The following is a 19,481-nucleotide window of genomic DNA, read 5'->3' as shown; positions in this document are numbered from 1 at the left end:
TTTTTTCTCCGACGTGCCGATTTACTGTGACGTCATTTTAATATGACTTTGAGAAGTAGCTGCCTCAACAGGTGTGAAATGAAATAAACAGCTAGTCCATGCAGAGATTTGGATCTAGAAAACAAACTTACACTGTTTTTATAAGAACTACACTAATTTATTCTATACTAGGTAAGGCAAGGTTAGGTCTTTTTTTTTTTTTAGCAAGTTTTAAATGAGATTTGTTTTACTGATTTCATACATGCCGTTTTTATGCCTTGGTGATCATTAATATTAATTTTACACAAATGAAAAAGTTAAGTGCCAAATAATGATGAACATCTCACTGCAGAGTAGTCAAACATGGTGAAGTTTTAATTACACTGCTCAAAAAAAAAATTAAGGGAACACTTGGTCAATACATTACAACACAAAGTCAGGCAAACTTTACGATTATCAGTCACTTCTGTTAGGGAGCAAAGACCAACAGGTTCATTGGAGAGATGACAAAACACAGGTTGGAGGTCTCTTTATACCTCCTGATTGACTTTTCTCTAATTTTGCTTTTTGTTGGTGGCCTATCAGACAGTACCTGCGGCCCATTCAGGTTGCACAGGTAGTCCAGCTCCTCCAGCATGTCACATCTAAACGTTCCAATGCTAGAAAGTTTGCTCTCCCAGCACAGTCTCAAGAGTGTGGAGGAGATACCAGGAGAGTTACTCTACGAGAGCTGGACAGGGTCGTACAAGGTCCTTGATACAAGATCAGGGCCGCTATCTGATCCTTTATGCAAGGAGGAACAGGACAAGCGCTGCCAGAGCCCCAAAACAAATGACCCCCATCAGACTACTCAGGTGTCCCAACTGTCAGACTCCATGAGGATGGCTTTAGTGGGACCAGTACTCTCTGCCCAGCAATGCGTAGCTTGACTGGGATTCAACAAAAAACACCAGAAACAGGAAGTTTGCAGATGACAGCAAGCTTCATCCTGAGCACACGTGACAGAGTCTGGAGAAGCTGTGCCTACACCATCATCCAGCATGACTGGTCTGACAGCAGGTCAGTGATTGTCAGGGAAAGTTTATCCCTGGAGAGTTGCACAGGCCTCCATGTTTCAGCCAACAATACCCTGACTGAGTGTGTGATGTAAGTGTTCCCCTAATTCTTTTCTGAAAAGCTCATTTTTACTAAGCAGCATCTCCTTCATTATAAGGCCCAGATATGTTTTGCAGCACCTTTTTTTGAGCAAAAACTGTTTATAAATCACTGTCTTCACTGTAAAAGTCACTCTAAGGAGATTCAACACAGTTCTTTAAATTAAGCTTCGGGCTCTGGCCAGCAGTCATTTCACTTAGCTTAGCAGCAAGAGTGGAAACAGAGCAAAGAGCTTACCTGGTAATGCTGAAAGAGTGTTTTAATTAACCTTTAATGTGATGCCGAGCACTGTCAGTTGTAATACAAGCCATCTTTATGAAGGGAAAAGACCAGTAACAGCAAAAAGAAGAAATGTCACATTTTTCCACAATTAAAAGTGAGACAAGTGTACTTTCTGCAACAGGTTTGATTAGCAAAATCTTAACAGCACTGAAAACAGGGAAGTGACATCAATTCTGCAAGTTTCTGAAATTCATAAAATTCAACTTGGATGGTTTTTGTTGTTGTTTGGGGGGTGAAAGAGCAGTACTACGCTCTAAAAACAAAGTATTCATGCCATCGTACCTACCACCATCTCAGCCTTTGGCCAAATTCTTCTTCTTTTTTTTTTTAAAGTTAAATGAAGGAGGATCAATTTCTTTTTGGCTCATCTCCGTGTCGAAAGAAAAGTCCTTTCAGCATGATAAAACACCAAAAACTATGTTCAGCAGTTAGTCTAGGATACAATCTCCTTACTGAGTGACAGTCACCATTTTTCTCAAGCCTGGAAGATCTTCTGAGGAGAAAGGGTGCCCTTTTAAATGCTGAAACAGCTGTGTGTAGTGATTTAGAAGCTGCGGGGGTCTTAAAACTGACGTTCCGCTAAAGTCTGGAGACGCTAATCCAGCTCTGTGAGCTTTTCTCATCCATGATGAAGACATTAAATGCCAAGGGGCTGCTGTTCTTTCAGAGCAAAGTCCGAGCAACGTATCTGAGGAGCCCTCCGTGTTGGAACAAGATAACGTCCGTGTCGCTGTCAAACAGGGCGGTGACGGAGAAGGACTTTCCTTGGCTGGTCTGCAACAGAAAACACGAAAGACACGTTTCGCTTCACTCAGCAAGGAGACCCGAACATGACTAGTAAACTGCAGAGAGGGACTAATTTGTGGACAAACACATAAAGTGAGACTAAGAATTAAAATAACATTTTTCTAATCAGGATTTTAGCACATTTGTCACTGACATGTTTCATCATTTAGTTTAGAGCTTAAAAATAACTTTAGCTTTGCAGAGGCTAAAATGCAGCAAGTGTTCCATACCTTGACGGTAAGCTCCTGCCCTGGACTCAGGCTCTCCGGCAGGGTGATGCTGAATCTTTCCTTGCCACTGAGCTCCAGTGAGTCAGCGTTCTGGCCTGACAGGAACTGGAGCGGCATGATCCCCATTCCTACCAGCTGGTTCCTGTGCAGCTTCTCAAAGCTTTCAGCAATCACCGCACGCACCCCCTGCAACCACAACAAAAGCAAGGAAGTAGAAACACAGTGGAACACAGTTTGCTGAACATGCACGGCCATTTCCACATTCCACAGTGGGTCAACCTACTGTAGTGTAAACTCTGCTAAATTACAACTATAAAAACTGCAGCTTGTTTACCAGCAGGTACGGTCCTTTGGCCACCCAGTCCCTGGAGTTTCCAGAGCCGTAATCTTTGCCTGCCAGGATGATGAGGGGAATGCCGTCTCTCTGATAGCGATCAGCTGCCTCGAAGACATCCAGCTGAGCAGACACAGGAAGAGAGAGCAGTTATCTTTAGCTGCTCTGACACAGCAGAAACAACACAGTACCGAGTCTGGCTTGAGCCTGCAGCAATCAGCAGTGCTAGACACACAGATGGAGCCACCCAAAGGTCACAGACCCGCCCGGGGTAACAGCTAGCTCATGCAGCACGAGTGAGTACATCAGCAAAACCAAAACAGCCCAATATTTGTCAAAAGTTAAAAGGAAACCATTGAGGTTGTGTTGCACTTACTGTCTGGCCTGATGGAATGTGCAAAGTCTTCGGGCCTGGCTTTCCGATGAATCGGTTTTGGAGCTTGATGCTGGCAAACGTGCCTCTGGTCATCACGGCGTCATTCCCTCTGCGAGCGCCATATGAATTAAATTCTCGCGGTGTCAGTCTGAGGAACAATTCCAAAGTCAACAATATTAGTCAATATCAGGTTAAAAGGGAGTTTTTCCTTCCTACTTTCGCCAACTGCTTGCTCAGAGGTTTGTCTTGATTGTTGGGGTTCTCTCTTTGTTACTGTAGAATCGTTTTCTTATAATAAAAAACATCTTGAGGTGACTGTTGCTGTGATTTTATGCTATAGAAATGAAATTGAAACGAGTTGAATTATCTTTCAATTTTCAAAGTGAAAAAGATCTCACCATAATGCAGGTTTACAAGACTTGCTTTTCTTGATAGATTTCATTTGATCGTCTCTGCAAACATTACTTTAAATTCGAAATGCTGGAGGTTCATAATGTATGAACTCTGCTGAAAGAAACCCTGGATTTCCCTCCATACTCCTATGGTTGATTCAATAATGGTGACGGCTCGCCAACTGAGCTGATTTTTAATTCATTTCCTCACTGATGCATTAAACTGTTATTATCACCAGACCAATAAATCAAATCTGCCTCACTATAGTTTCATTTTGCATCTCCACACAGTTAGGTGAGAAATAAACTTGTGTTTTACGTTTGTGTGTTATGGAGGATGGATAGTGCTAACACAAACAGATGCACGCTAACCTCCTCTGCTGCTCTGTGATGGCGGCAATGCCACGAGTCGTGGATGATGTCACAGGGGGACGATCAGACCATGAAGCAGATAACTTAACTACAAATCCCTTTGCACCACTTATTCCTTTGGATTTTAAATATGTGCTGAAATGTTCTCATTTAGAGCGTCAAACATTTAAACCCAAGTTTTAACCATTGCCATCATCTTTGAAAACCTGACGTTGGTTGATTACAACGCTGTCCAACTGAAGCTGCCTTGAAAGATTTAAGTGTATGTGTCCACAAGGGCTGAAGGCTGAAACTGACCGTTTGCTCATTAGGTACTTGGCAGCAGCGCTGACCCTTGCAATGCTGCCCGCTGGTGAAATGTGGTCCGTGGTCACTTTGTCCCCAAGGAACAGTAAGGCATGTGCGTTTTCTATTGACTGAGGAGGAGGCACCTCTTTACTCTGAAAACGGAAGCATTCAAACATTTAACACTAGGGAAGTAAAAACATCTCCTCTAAGGTCCACACACAGTCAAAGGATGTGCAGCACAGAGCGCTCACCAGCTTGCTGAAGAAAGACGGTGATCGGATATATGTGGACTTGTGATCCCAGGGGAAAAGAAGAGAGTCTGAACATTCAACATTTTTCCAAAATGTGTTCCCTTTCTGAAAGACAGAAAGAAATCACATTAAAAAAAGAAAAAGCAAAGAATGTTTTCCAGTCATCCGTGTCACGCTTTTAGCAATTCAGGATCAATCAGTTTCCACACTCTCTCTCTCTCAGATTGAAAACACAAGGAAATGTTCTACTTCAGATCTGTTCAAACTACTGAATAAAAGCATTTTTTTAGGTGCATTGTTTCCAAATGTGCAGACAGACAGAAGGAGCACCGTACTGCTGCTCATGCTGTGCAGCAACTGCATTAGAAGTTGAAGAAAAGTAATAAAGCTCATATCCTGACCTCCATCCTTCCCCTTAGATCCTTAAAGATGGAGGAGAATACTGTGTCCTCTTCAATCTGTTGGACCTCCTCTCTGGACGGCCAGATATCTCGCAGATACACCTCTTTCCCATCGGATGTCAAACCTACTCAAACAAACAAGAAACCAAATTTGTAAGAATTTATTTAAGAATTTTTCAAGTTGTATTGAGAAAATGAAATAATGTAAATACAAACACGAGAGGATGTCTTTTTTTTTAATATTTCTAGCAATAAAGGTTTTCTTTGGCTTATACAAAACATAGAATCACAACATGCCCCTTCAGTGTAATCTGCCAAATCCTCTGACGACCCTCAGCTCTGAGGTAAAACCCTTTAATAGAGCGCATTTCTTACCTAAAGGCTCCTTCTCAAAGTCGACTCCCACAGTGCCTGCAATAGCATAAGCCACCACCAGGGGAGGAGACGCCAAGTAATTGGCACGCACACAGTCACACAGTCGCCCTTCAAAATGCCTGTTGCCAGACAGCACGCCGCAGGCCACCAGATCACCCTAGAACAAAAGAGATCATGAAGCTCTGACTGCTCTAACAGCATCAGCAGCTCCTTTCAGCCCGATGAGGATCCTACCTGTTTGATTGCATCCACAACAGCTTCTGGCAATGGCGCCGTGTTCCCCACGCATGTGGCACAGCCATAACCAATCACCTCAAACCTGTCATGGAAATGGCAACACAGGTCTGTTTAAAGGATATGAATCATTCCGGCGTCTTTTGCGTCACCACCTTAGCACACAAACCTTGCATCGAACAGGTAGTAATTAACACAAGCTCAAAGTTTTTACTGGTTTAGATCACAATGCTGACAAAGCTCCAAACTTATTACTTCTAAACCATGCAGCTATCTGGTCATGAACATTAATGCAAGAACTTAAAATGAACAAAGTCATAAATACATTCATGAAGGGCTTTCGGTAAAGTTGATGTATTGTTTGGCTCTTAAAACAGTAATTTTGGGCAGATTTGTTAAAGGTTGTGTTGTGACAGTAACATGCCTTTTAGAAGCTTATCCTTATGCTTTCATGGTGAACCCAATTTTATAAACACTGGATGGGTGCAAAACACCGCGGCTAGATTAAATGTTGCTATACCCTGCAGCAGTCGGCAACAGACAAGATCAGTTCATTTAGTTATTCATATTTTATTTACATAAAAACGGCGGTTAAACCACTCGTCTAAGATGTTACAGAACACGGCCCACAGCACCGCTCTCTCTCACACAAGCAACGTGAACAACAGTCAAACAAATCTACATTAGTATGTAGGTTTATTTCAGTAAACTGGTACAGAACCGCTCAAATGGAGCAATTTGCAACCACATTGATCTGAAAGGAAAGAGGCCTGCTGGTGCTAGTGCTGATAACCTTAGCCACACCCAGAAAACTACTAACTGTGCTTCACCAAAAACCTCCTTATGATTGCTTTGTTCTCTGTAGGTTCCTCTGTACTACCAGGTTCTCTGTAGTTTGCATGGACGATAACAACTGCCAAATGGTAGTGAAACTTGACAAACTGCAGCGTAGACTGGAAACGGAGAGTGCTGGTTCACCCAGTGATATCCAGCAAACTTTAGCAACCACTCGCCAATCAGTTAGGGATATAAATCTTTCCCTAGTGATCAAAGATGCCAGCCAGCATTTAGGCTTGTGTGACTGAGGCTTCATGTTTACATTTCTTTGTAACTAGACAAAACAAAGTGCTTTACATAAGACATTAGACTAACTTCACACAATACATACATATACAAAAACCTTAAGTTTTTGTAGAAATACACTTTTAACCATTTAAATACACTGATTCCTATACAGTGCTTTTCTACTCTCCTGGAGGACTCAAACCACTTTATTATGTGTTTACTACTACCTGGGCAGTATTTAAGTGTTCAGTTACAGGTCATACCTCCTCAGACCTGCAAATACCTGTTTATTCCAGTTATTGCCTTGGTGCTAAAGAGATATTTGTGTCTGTCTGTGTTCTTGCTGTGTACATACACTTACCCCAGCTTATTAAAGTAAGGCAGGACTCCACTGGCATTGAGGTAGTGCGTGACCATGCCGCTTCCGGGAGCCAGGCTGGTCCGAATATAAGGCTTGACGAGAAGCCCGGCCTCTACAGCCTTTCTGGCCAGAAGCCCTGTCAATCACAAATAACTCTACGTTATGCAGTGCTGCAGACTGTAAAATAATTTAGAGTGCCAGTGAAAACAAGCAACATGATGCTGATATGGGTGTGCAATATAGCTTAAAAATTATTTCAAGAAATTTACAATAATAATATTCATATCAATATAAAATAATGAACAACATTTTGTTGATGCTTGCAGGCAGCAGGATTTATACGTTTAAATAAACGAAGATATCTTCCACTGAGCTTGCATGAGTGATGACACACCACCTAATTCAAAGTGTGACTCTATTAAAATAAAGTGTCAGCAGCAGCGACAGTGACACAACAAAAGTTAAATGTAACCACAAAAGTAGCCATTGTTTCCCTAGAAGTTATAAAACATTAATAATGAAGTGTAAAATTACTGTTTAACCCTTTAGTTTAACATTAACTAACCTTGTAACTCATCAGGAGCTGCACAATATTCTCACGTAATAAAAGAGACTTATTTTCTGTGATGTTGCATCTTGCATCAAACTTTCTAATCAGCTGCGTTTCCACCATCTAACCGCTTCAGTAATTTCCATCCACTGCTAGCTCTTTCTATTTGCAAAGCATGGTGCTCTCTTAGAGGGCTGAAGTAGCTCCATTTTTACTAAATATCATTAGAGACTGTCACCAGGCTCTTGTTGTCAGAACAGGTCTGGGCTTGTCTTGTTGTGTTCACAAGGAAAAGTAAACACATCATGCTGCTATGACATTGTGATGTGACACTTTGATATCCCCTAAAAAAATGATACCAACAGCTCCAAGCTTTAGAGCTTTTATGTTAGAATTGAGGGGAAAATGCACTTTTTCTGGCTCTTTCTTTGAGTCAGTCCTTTACCTGCAGTCAACATAACAGATGGATTGCAGTTGTTAGTACAGCTGATGACAGCAGCGATGACCACTGAGCCATGGGACAGCTGGTACTCCTGACCACCGTGCAAGAAAGGAACACGGATCTCCTGCTTCTCCTTAGCGATGTGGAAGCCTTTAAAACCCACCTAAAGACAAACCAAAGAAAATATAATTACACTGCAAATCCTGCAGCTTAACTGAAAACCAAAATACACAAGAGTTAACTTGAAAGTTACATTGTTTAGTTTTTGCATCTCACCTTCTCATCAAGACAACTCTGAAAGTCTTCTTTCATACTGCTGACAGCCACTCTGTCCTGCGGCCTCTTCGGTCCACTCACATAGGGCACCATGGAGCTCAGGTTGAACTCAATCACCTGCACAAAGATCAGCAGTTGTAATTTCTTTCATTATGACCTCTATTTCTGACCCCTAGGGTGCTATTTGCAAACATAGCTTTTATAGGGCTTGTCAGAGTGTCATTACTACATTTTTTAACTTCATAAAAACATTCATATCAACAGAACACCACAATCTATTACTTTTAATTCAAAATCACATATCTCCACATTTGTATTCTTGGCCTCAACTTAATTTACTTTAAATGATTCACAGTTTTACTTTTCATACTTTTTCAACTACAAATATATCTTGCCCCTCAAATTACCCACTGTCTAAAACAACCAGTTTTAGTTCCTCTTCCTCTAGCCAGCCATCTTCTGATTGGCTAGCTAAAGCGTGGGTGGGGCTTCTGTGCCAACAGTCAAAATTGTGTTCCTAAATCAATCATATTAGGCCTCGGTGACACAGGCCTTGAAGTCAGTCAGTAAGCCCCCCCAAAGGCTCCATTTGTTCCCCAACTGGTTGGCGAGTGGTTCCCTGAGGTTCCCTGTGATTACTGTGGTCTCTGCTAGACTGCAGCTGTTCCCCATAGTTTTCATGTATGAAGCAGACTTCTCTGATAAACACTGGCCAACTATTTGCTGAGTAATGAAACCTGAAAAGGTGAAGTAAATGTGGAAATCGAACCCGTTTACCTTTCAAGCAAAAGTTGTGCCTTATTGGCACAACCAACGTGTCTCAAAAGGCGCAGCTTTAACTTTGGAGCCGGACATTCTCTGTTTCCAGTGTGCGGGGCACGTTTCACAGTTCCACTGATGCTCGGCCAGTGGTCGGCAAGAGTTTGCAGACAATTTGGCGTCGTTCCTTCAGACTATGGTCAACCATGGCAAACTGCTACCAAAGCAATCCCAAGGAGGTTTTCAGTGCAGCGCAACATACCTCTTTGCAACCAACTTCACCTAGCAACTTGCCAACCAGTTGGGGAATACAGTGGTGGTCTGAAACTGAGTTTTAGGCTCACAAGGATCATTTGCAAAAACTATGACCTCATTATTTCAACCTTTCGCAATGTACTGTAAAGTTATTAAGAAAATTAAATCTCTAAAAGTCTGCACTTTTCAATAGAGACTTTTAGAGATCACATCTTGGACAAATTACCTCAGAGTACTGGGGGTCTTCTGAAGGGTCATCATAGCTTCGGAAAAGTTTTACAGCCTTCATGTAAGACTCCAACAATTCAAGTTTTTCCTGGGTAAAATCTGGAATGGTGTAAAATTACATGTTGGCCTGGGAAACTAAAAAATAAAATAAAATAAACAGTAAATAATAAAAATAAACAGAAGCTGTGACTAACTCACTCGTCTTTTTAAAGTGCTTGAGTGTGACTTGGTCGACAGGGAAGAAGCTGACAGTAGCATTGTACTCTGGGCACATGTTGGCAATGGTGGTTCGGTCGGGGACTGACAGCTGGGAGACTCCAGGTCCAAAAAACTCAACGAACTTCCCAGCGATCCCAGCCTGCCGTAAGTGCTGGACAAAAAAAATTTAGAAAAAGAAAGCACAAGAAATAATTACACATAAACAAACAAGATGACTTTTATACAACAGAATCATCCTTCAGTTTTTTCGTTGATTTCTATAGTTTACAATGATAAAATTACACTTTTACAAACACCTGCCTCTTACAAAGTAAATATGCACCAAACCAGTGTCGAAACATGTTCTTGCCTTACAAAGTACTGACCAATACCAGTGTTATACTGATTAATTGTGTTTCTCACGCTGTATCTCAATGTCAGGTGGCACCTAAATATCACCCTCTTGCTTCATAAAACGAATAAAAGAATACACCATTTTTATTTAGTAAATTAGATAAAGTAAAAAATTAATTTGATATCATATTTTATTTCAGATTTTATTTCATTACTATTTATACATAATCAAATCTGATTGGCCTGTTGCCATTGAAGGTCAACCTTGCTTTGTGAGTGAGGGTCAGAGTTATAGGTGATCCAAGCATCAGATCGGTGCATCCTCATACCACAGCTCTGCTCTCTCAACACATAAAGAAACATAAGAGAAGACTGACCTTTGTGATACCGAGGACGATGTCTATGGATGTGGTCAACGGGTTAATGGAGCCCACCAGCTTACAGCCCACTACTTGAGGGAGAGTCAGAGATATTGGTTGGCCCAGCATTATGGCTTCAGACTCAATTCCCCCGACTCCTGAGAGAGAAATATGGTAAAAATTGTAGAGTTTTTATCTTAATTTTTATTTCACTTTCTGTCTGCACCAGCGAAAAAAACTCTTCTGATGTTAAAAAGCTCCGGTCAATATTTCCTATAAGGGCGCAGCGTCAATATTGTGAGTGAAAAGTGTGGATATGGATGTTCTTTTAGTGTTTTTAGTTACATTTGTAACTACATTTAGTTACAAAAATTGTTTCACATTGAATACGTCTCTGCATGTCTTTTCTCAGCAGTGCACACACATAGAACAACTTTTATTTTTTAAGTGTGTTACATTATTGTCTGAATCCTACTTTACACACATGGTACATTAATAATTTCTTTCTGTGCATATGGATCACAATCTGACAGAAAATATTTTGTCTTCTTCTTCTGCACAACTGTCAACTGAGATTTGAGAAGATTTAAAGTTTACACAGTGGAACAGTCTAGAATAAAGCAACACTCCTCTAAATCCTCCTAAACAGTCAGATCACACACAGTCTTCAGCAGTTCCTTACAGACGACGTTCAACTTTTTTTAATCTGAAACATCGCAATGTTTCTAAAACACAGTGCATGCATAAAAACACACACTTACACTTGATTATTTAGGTTAGCATGTTGCTATATCCCTTAATGCATCTGCTCATTTTTGACCTGCTAATTTGTGCTGCTTTCATTAGTATGCTGGTCATTACCTAAACGAACTGACTGCTTCTGTTTTATGTAAATCAGTGCATCATCAGCTGCAGAACTTTACCCTCCCATCGGCACATGGCTACGATTACAACATCATACCAGTTTGACCTGCTTGCAAAACCTAATCTTTATATAATTTATTATCTTTATATTATTCATTAATCATTTCTCTAAGTGAGAGTCTCCATGGGCTTTCTCAGCCAAAATATTACACGGTGAAGGATCAGGTTTAAACCATCTAAGTCAGCGGTCCCCAACCCCCGGGCCTCGGACCAGTACTGGTCCGTGAGTCGTTTGGTACCGGGCCGCAAGAGTTGAGGCTCAGGTGTGAAATGTATAGTTTTCAGGGTTTTTAATCGGTTTTCAGCGTTATTTTGTTATCGTTTTTATCGTTAACTCTGTTTTCCTGAGTCTTTTCACGTGTGTTATGAATAAATCTTCTGTTTTTCGTTACCGGTACTAGTTTTATTTTGTTGTATTTATCCGCGACACCTTAAAGGCCGGTCCGTGAAAATATTGTCGGGCATAAACCGGTCCGTGGCGCAAAAAAGGTTGGGGACCGCTGATCTAAGTGGTGCAATTAATTGTTACATTATCCCTAGAAAATGTTGTATTATTTGAGTCAAAACTTCCACAGATTTCTGACCAAGGAATTGTTTAAGTGCCTTAAATACATCCTCCAAAATATGTTTGGTTTAAGGCAATGTGCCCCACAATTTCTCCAAGAATCATTTCACAGTGCTTAATTTACCCATTATTCCAGGATTTTCTAAAATGTCATAACTACCTTCTGTTTGAATTCCCTACATGTACTGCATACTGATGCACCACTTATCCTCTGTGGTGGATATATCTGCAATACATCTGTATTCATATCAGTGTCCCATTTTGTTTTTATCTAGAGTGTAAATTTAGAAGCAGAGAAGTTTGCATTGCAAAGTTACCGTCTTGGACATAATCCGGTTTTTGTATTTGCTGCCCTTTTAGTATGTGACTTATTTGTGTCTCTTTATCGCCTCCTCTCATTTCTCAGAATAGCTATTCAAACACAGGTGTACATTACAGCCACTGAGCATTTTCTCATGTTTACAAAATGCCAACAACTGTCAAAATATTGGAAAATCTCTTACCCCAGCCAAGGATGCCCAAGCCATTAATCATGGTGGTGTGAGAGTCGGTTCCCACCACACTGTCAGGGTAGATGAAACCGTCGCTGACTTGCACCACTCTGGACAGATACTCCAAGTTCAACTGGTGGACTGCACCAACATCCGGAGGAACCACGTTCACATTCTTAAATGCTTTTGAACACCACTGTTTGGGAACAGTATCAAAAATTTTAGCATTTATTCATTTAAAAATTGTTTCGCTACATAACCCATAACTGTGACTTCTTTTTTACTCAGTTATAAAAACTACAAATCATATAAAGACTGCAGCAGCAGCAGTCATTTTTCTTGTTTTACCTTAAAGAACTGAAGCCTCTCTTTGTTTCTGATCAGTTCCATTTCCTGATTTCTCAAAGCTGTTTCAACTCTGCAGAAAAAAAAGGAATATAAGTCATCAGCAAACATGCGAAAGGGGGAATTCAACTTCTACTGACGTATGTCAACTCATGATAATCAGATGTTCTCATGCTCTTCAGGTCATTTTGCAAACAGAAACGCCACATCTGCGAGAATTTCAAAGGCTGCACAATTTCCTCAGCCAGTAAAATCATCTGATCTAATGTATTATCAACACATAAACATAACTGCACAACAGCTCAGTTACTGTATTCAACTGCTGTTTTCATTTAATCATCCTCATGGTGCATATTAGCCCCTCCCCCCAGCATCCTTTAAAACTTACTCAGAGACGGGCTGCAGGTGGAAAGGGCAGAGGAGAGGTGTATTCTCAATCTGTTGGACAGAGGCTGGAGATCCACCTGGGGAGTCGCTGCAGGCCGCTTTACTGCAGGAGCCCCGCTGGCCTCCACACTGTGCGCCCCCTCTGGATGGAGGCCTGGAGTGTACTGAGCGAGAGGGCCCCTGGCTTGGACCCTCCCCTCCACCAGGGTTGGGAGCATTTTGTATGGCACTGTGAGTAAAAATGTAAAAAGAAACATTAAATTCATGAGGCAAGGCAGCGACAATATATTTTTACCAATCTGACTCTCCATGATAATCAACAGAGAATTCACATTCACAAAAACAGTTAATATAAACACAAACATACCATTTGCTATAATCAATCTGTAATGAGTGATCTACTATGAGGTCTGTAGGGCATTTAGGATTGACCAGGCTAGGATCCACACCATGTTTGGCCACAGCGTCTCTCATGGCTGCCAGGTCCACCATTGCAGGAATACCACTGTAAAAGGACATAAATGGAAATGTATATAAACACACACACACACATATATATCATATGTGTATACTTGTTTATGGCAGAAAACAAAGAAAGATGACAAAGGATCTGATAAGCTAATTGCTGGTGGGTCACCTGCGTCACCCACATCTTATCACTCATCTATCCATTCTGCTTTCTCCAACTGAAGATAAACTGATTTCATCTCATGTTTTCCCAACACACAGACCACAGCGCTGATGCAAAGAAAGCCCTGTGAAACTCACGTAAAGTCCTGCAGGAGGACCCGAGCGGGAGAAAATGGCACCTCGGCTTTATTCTGCTCCTGCTGCCAGTGCAAGATGTTCTGGACGTCTTCTTGTTTTGTGTAAAAGCCATCACAGTTACGAATTGCTGCCTCCAGTAAGACACGGATGGATAGAGGCAGCTTGTCTGCACAGAGCAAACAAAACAGTTATTTCCCACAGCAAACAGTGGGTAATTAGGCCTAACACTTTATTAACCGCCCCTGTTAGATAACTGTTAATTGTCGAGATGTGCTCTGAGAATTTGTTGACAAATGAAAGTGCCAACACACCAGTGCCTCTTAAGTGTTACTTCAAGACAATCCTTTTACCTTACACAACTATCCTGAGACACAAAAGAGTTTGCAGTGTCTTTAAAACATCATATCCTGTAAAAACATTTCAGTCAGAGGGCCTGAACTCACCATATCGGGGATCGTTTAATTTGTATGGATTGAAGAACTTGATCTGGCCATCTTTCAGTGTGTCGATTAGATGGCTGTACGGGTGCTCTGCAGCAAGAAAGGAAAAGAAATAAAAATACACTCATGAAAATAAAACTCTGATGCCTGAGAAATATACAAATAGTCAAGTAAACTTAACTACCTGCTGACTCACATGAAGTACTCCATCTGCTCTAACCCCATGTTATGAAGGCAAGAAAATTGATTTTTATCTAAACAATAGTTTCAGTTATTTTTAGTTCGTTTTTTTTTTTATTTAGAAAATGACATCTAATACTTTGATCAGGTTAGGCTTTAGAGTACTTAAGGGACCACTAAGGCTGAAGAACAGTCCCATGCAGAGCTTTGATGACCATCATCAACATGTTTGAGCTGCAAACTCATCAAAGGGGCTGCGTGAAAAATATGTTGAAAAGCCAGTTTGTTGGCTACTATTGTTTCTCGGCCCCTTAGCTTAGCTCCTGCCGGCATGGGAACCAAAAAAAGTGAAGTGTTACAAACAATGAAAATTCTCCACTGAAGCCATTGTCTGTGCTTCTTGTGCTGCTTTTTTGATCTCGTTTTTTCCTATGCTTCCCCACTTAACGGTCATCTCCACTGTTGCTTTCTTTCTTTCAAGCCCACTTTTTAACCAATAAGCATCTGTGCATTTATCATTTATATGATGAGTTATTTAAGGACAAGGACACACTCTTTCCTCTCTGGACATCAGACCTGTTTCTAGAACAAAATGACTGTGTGTGACTGTGTGCGCAGTAGTTGGAGTAATGTGTACCTACACTGCTTACTTGGGCTACCCTTTTAAAAACCTGGAACTTATTGAACTTTATTGACATATACTGTCAAAAATCATCATTAAGAGTACAGGGGAGGTCACCTTTATGAGGGAAAGAATTAAGACACCTGACTGGCTGGAGGCTTACAATTGTGTTTTTACATGTCATGTGATAGTGGTCATTTGGCGAGGGGCTGTAGCATACCAATTGCAACATTGTGCAACATACTAATACTGAATTCTCTCCAACGTGTTCATCTAACTAAATGAGTGTGGTATAAAGTACTTTGAGTGCTCGAATTGAAAAGGGCTTCAAAAGAACCAGTCCATTCACAATCAGTAGCTGTGTATTCAAACTTCACTTTAGATCAGAGGTGTCAAATTCTTTACATACAAAAAATAACATTTTTCTTTTTTGTTTAGAGTAAAGAAATGCAGCCTCAAAATGTTCCCATTTAATGAACCATGAACAACCGGCCTGATGTGTCTTTAGAGCAGTAGGTGCAATTTGAAAAACATGTCTTGGGTTTTCCACATGCTGCCAGTCTACTGTCATGAGAAATAAAACATGTGAGCACAGCTCTTTGGTTTAACCATCTACCTTTAATGTGGTATAAAAGGTCATGGCTATAAAAGTGCTTTAATCAATTTTTAACAACTTACAACACTAAGCTTCCTGGCGTCATACTTTAGAAAGTGGATCCAGTGGGTCAGACTGGAAGGCTGGTTCTCGCCCTCTAGCTATATGTTTTACACCCCTGCGTGAAGTGATATTTTACATATGTTTCTTGGTTAGTCTATGACTGAAAAGCCACAGAATGGATGCTACAAATGAACTACATGAAAATGCAGTACAGAAAAAGAGAAGCAGACGATATACATTTTGTTTCAATACTTCTTTTCTCATCTTTAAGCATAGTAAAAATGACCCCTGTAGCATGTAGTTAGCTGAACCTAAACTAAGAATAAGCCCATTTGCACTTCATGACATGACAGGTTGGGATCAAAATCTTGAGGGCTGTCCAATCAGGATTTACCTGTTAAATATTGATTGAATTTGTGAAAAAATTAAGCTGAATGAGTGGTAAACCTCTACACGGAGAGCATTCTTGGCACAGGATTGCTCAGTGGTCGCTCAACAGGACATCATGCTGTAACTTTAACGCTCAGATTTCTAACTTTGAAAGCAACATTCTTTAAAAAAAAACAAAAAAACAACAGTTATTCGACACAGCAGAACTACCTTAAAACGATCCACCTTTAACATAAAGACTCCCTTGTAGAATTTGATTCCTAAATTCAAAGAGTATATTTAAGGAATCCTAAAAGGAGTAAAAGGCCCCGCACTTATTTTAAAATTAAATGTAAATAAACACATATAAAACCATTCAGTGAAATCCTACAAATCTATTTATATACATCAGTGGCATACTGGGGGTTTCTTATTGGCCTTATCTGCAATATTTCCTCAAAATGCATCCAATTGCTCCTGTTGCAGCAAACAAACAAGATGTAACTTAGCTCAGTTTTATCCATGCAGATACTAAAATACTAACACAAGAACAACAGATGGCCATCTCCAACTCCAGCATAAGGAATTAAATGAAAATATGTCTAAATATGAAATCCAAATGATTGGAACATCTGTGCTATATCTATCATTTTCATCACAGTTTATTCTTCTTTTTATGCACCAGTTCAGTTCTTAACCTCTAAAATTCCCCTAACAAATGAAAGATCCCTGGGTCGAGCCCAAGAGCAGACACTAATAGCTTGGAGGGCTTGCGTCAGGAAGGGCATCCGGTGTAAAAAAAACAATAAGCCATATCAAATATGCGGACCCCAACCCCATGTGATTACTGGAGCAGGTCAAAGTAGCTTCACTTTTCAGGCCCAGCAGGTATTCTCATCTCTTACAAACTGTATGCAAAAACTGTGAGGATGGACAATATAAAGAACATATTACAGACTATTAAACTCAAACACTGGCTCATTATGAAATCCTGAGAAGTGGAGACAGATCCTTTTGGAGACTTGTATCCACCGATAAAAGCAGCGGGCTTCCTGAAAGAAATATATTACTGCTACGCTGATTACATAATTACTGCAAAATCAGCCCAAGCTAAATCATCGTCTGGATCATTTTTTTTGTTTTTTGTTAATTAATTATTTTTTTTCCATAGGGGGTGTTTGCCGGTGTTGTGCCAAAAAGTGATTGTCTGCCAAAAACTGATTTCCGGTATTTGCCAAAAACTGATTGCTCGTATTTAAACTGCTTTAAGTAACTTGTTGGGCTATAATATGTGAAACATATGTCAAATGCATCCCTCATGGATGACATAAAGTCATCTTGAGCCACAAACAACATTCGTGTAACAAGGTAGAAGCCGCAATCAGTTTTTGGCAGTGACTTTTATATAACCTTTATTTAAACAGTTAAAAAAAATCTCATTAACATTAAAAATGTCTTTTGTAAGAGTAAGTTGGCCAAGAGGACAGCAGAAATGGCAGCAAATATTACAATATTTCTGTAAAAATATTTTAAGTGGGGATAAAGGACCGGATTGGTTATAATGTAAGTACAATAGCAGAGAGTTGTAAAGATACTTGAAAAACAGATATTGTTTTAATTCTCTATATAACCCCTTTGTAAACCCTGTTCACCGAAGTCTATTTACGAACATACGTAAAGATATTACACATAAAAAATACACAGAAACATTGGAAATCAATTTTTGGCAGACAATCACTTTTTGGCACAACACCGGTCGGTGTCACTGCATTGTATGGTATTGTATTTATAAAGCCGTTTTCAAAAGATCTCAGCCAAAGAGCTCGCACTGATAATATACCGTGAAATCACACTTTGTAACGATATTATTTTGATGCTAATGTTAATTACTAACGACATAACAATAATGTCTCCGTACATTATGTCACCTTTGCATGCCTCTTGATGACAAGCAGAGCAAGACGGCTTCAATGCTAACAGGCTGCTAACGCTGACTCTTATCGTGAAGCACACACTTCCCTAACCAACTACTTATCGCTCTACCGGGTGAACATCTTAAAGCGATAAGAAAATGCAAGGTACTTGACACAAACTCTACTGTTATATAGTGCACGCTACAGCTGTTACAAAACGGAAAGAAGAGAAAGACAACACTGGTTTGCGGTATGAGCTAATTTCCCTGTTTAGTTGTACACTGAGCATCAACGAGCTAGCTAACGTTAGCTTTTATGTCTCTGACAGTGTGACGCCGCGTACACTGAATATAATCTTAAAAAGCTAACGACAGCAGTTTTCAGTACATGGACGTGTTTATAAAAGCGGCATGTGTGTCTTAGGCTAAACGGTGGATCAGATATCAGCTCTAACGGAAGGTTAAGAGAAGAAATCCCTTTACCTTTGACTGGGGAAGTGTGCGCCATGATGACTTCTGAAATCAACACGACTCGTTCTCACTACTGAGCAGGCAGCACGGGGCCGACCAATCAGATCACAGAGATCTATGACCACGCCCATCGGTCGACTACTGACAAAATTAAAAAAATTTTACAGCAAAATCTTATTGTTTGTTTGTTTGTTTTAATCTCATACACTGGTCATTTTTAAAATGTTGTGCTATTTTTCTTCCATAGCATGTCTTACAGACAAGTGGGAAGCAAGCATTCAAAATATATATTTAGTTCACTGTTTTTCAGTGTTTTTCAATGAGATCCTTTTGCAAATTTGCACATAATCAATGAGGTCTCATTTGCAAACTTTAACCGTAATTTTAGAAAACTTTCAACACACGAACGACGAGCAGACAGGTTTCACACAGTCTTTTGAGCTACAATATAGTGGTTTATGAGTTATATCAACATTTATAAAACATACTGCTTATTAAGCAGTATGTTTACTTAATGCTTATTAAGTGAGGGTTGTTAACAAGAACATCGTTTTTCACCCATGCAGTGATAACTAATGCATCTGCTTGTAGAGTAATTAAAAGAAAACATCCGTAATATATATTTGGTGAATGGTTTTTGGTGTTTACCAATTAAACTGTTGTGTAAATTATGTCATAATTAGTAATTATTATTAATTATGTCATAATTAGTTGCATCATTTGCAAATTTAAACATAACATTTTAGAAAACCTGAAACATAAACAAGTAATTACCTCAATGTTAGTTGTTTCATTGTAATATCTGCTAATTTTATTAGCTCCCAAATAGTGGTATTCAATAAAAAAAAAACAAAAAACAAAAAACTCAAAATGAATGTCTGTAATGAGAGCAGTTATACTGGAGCTCTTATTACATGTAAATTAAGATGATGCTGATATTTATTAGCAATGTTGGATAACACATGCACAAGCAGAACAGATATAGTGAAGATCTCTTTATTTAGAGCATACTGTACACAGAACACCTGTGTATGAACTACAGGAAAG

The 19,481-nt window shown here is 39.9% G+C and overlaps 1 protein-coding gene across 1 annotated transcript; it reads right to left on the bottom strand.

Moving 5' to 3' along the window:
- Nucleotides 1–333: 333 nt before the first annotated feature.
- On the bottom strand, nt 334–18,533 carry ireb2 (iron-responsive element binding protein 2). Its single transcript, XM_004570270.2, has 22 exons — nt 18,447–18,533; nt 14,226–14,312; nt 13,783–13,948; nt 13,382–13,519; nt 13,016–13,243; nt 12,631–12,700; nt 12,295–12,478; nt 10,321–10,460; nt 9,590–9,761; nt 9,390–9,490; nt 8,150–8,266; nt 7,877–8,036; nt 6,882–7,017; nt 5,456–5,540; nt 5,222–5,378; nt 4,847–4,971; nt 4,446–4,550; nt 4,204–4,346; nt 3,143–3,290; nt 2,767–2,889; nt 2,433–2,618; nt 334–2,190 (listed from the first exon to the last, which is right to left on the bottom strand). Exons 1-22 carry the CDS (start codon nt 18,469–18,471, stop codon nt 2,080–2,082), a joined length of 2,907 nt encoding a protein of 968 aa, XP_004570327.1. The 5' UTR covers nt 18,472–18,533; the 3' UTR covers nt 334–2,079.
- Between the last annotated feature and the right edge of the window lie 948 nt (nt 18,534–19,481).

This window comes from Maylandia zebra, linkage group LG7 (genome assembly GCF_041146795.1).
Source record: "Maylandia zebra isolate NMK-2024a linkage group LG7, Mzebra_GT3a, whole genome shotgun sequence".
Taxonomy (NCBI): domain Eukaryota; kingdom Metazoa; phylum Chordata; class Actinopteri; order Cichliformes; family Cichlidae; genus Maylandia; species Maylandia zebra.
This window is presented reverse-complemented; position numbering and strand designations above follow the sequence as displayed.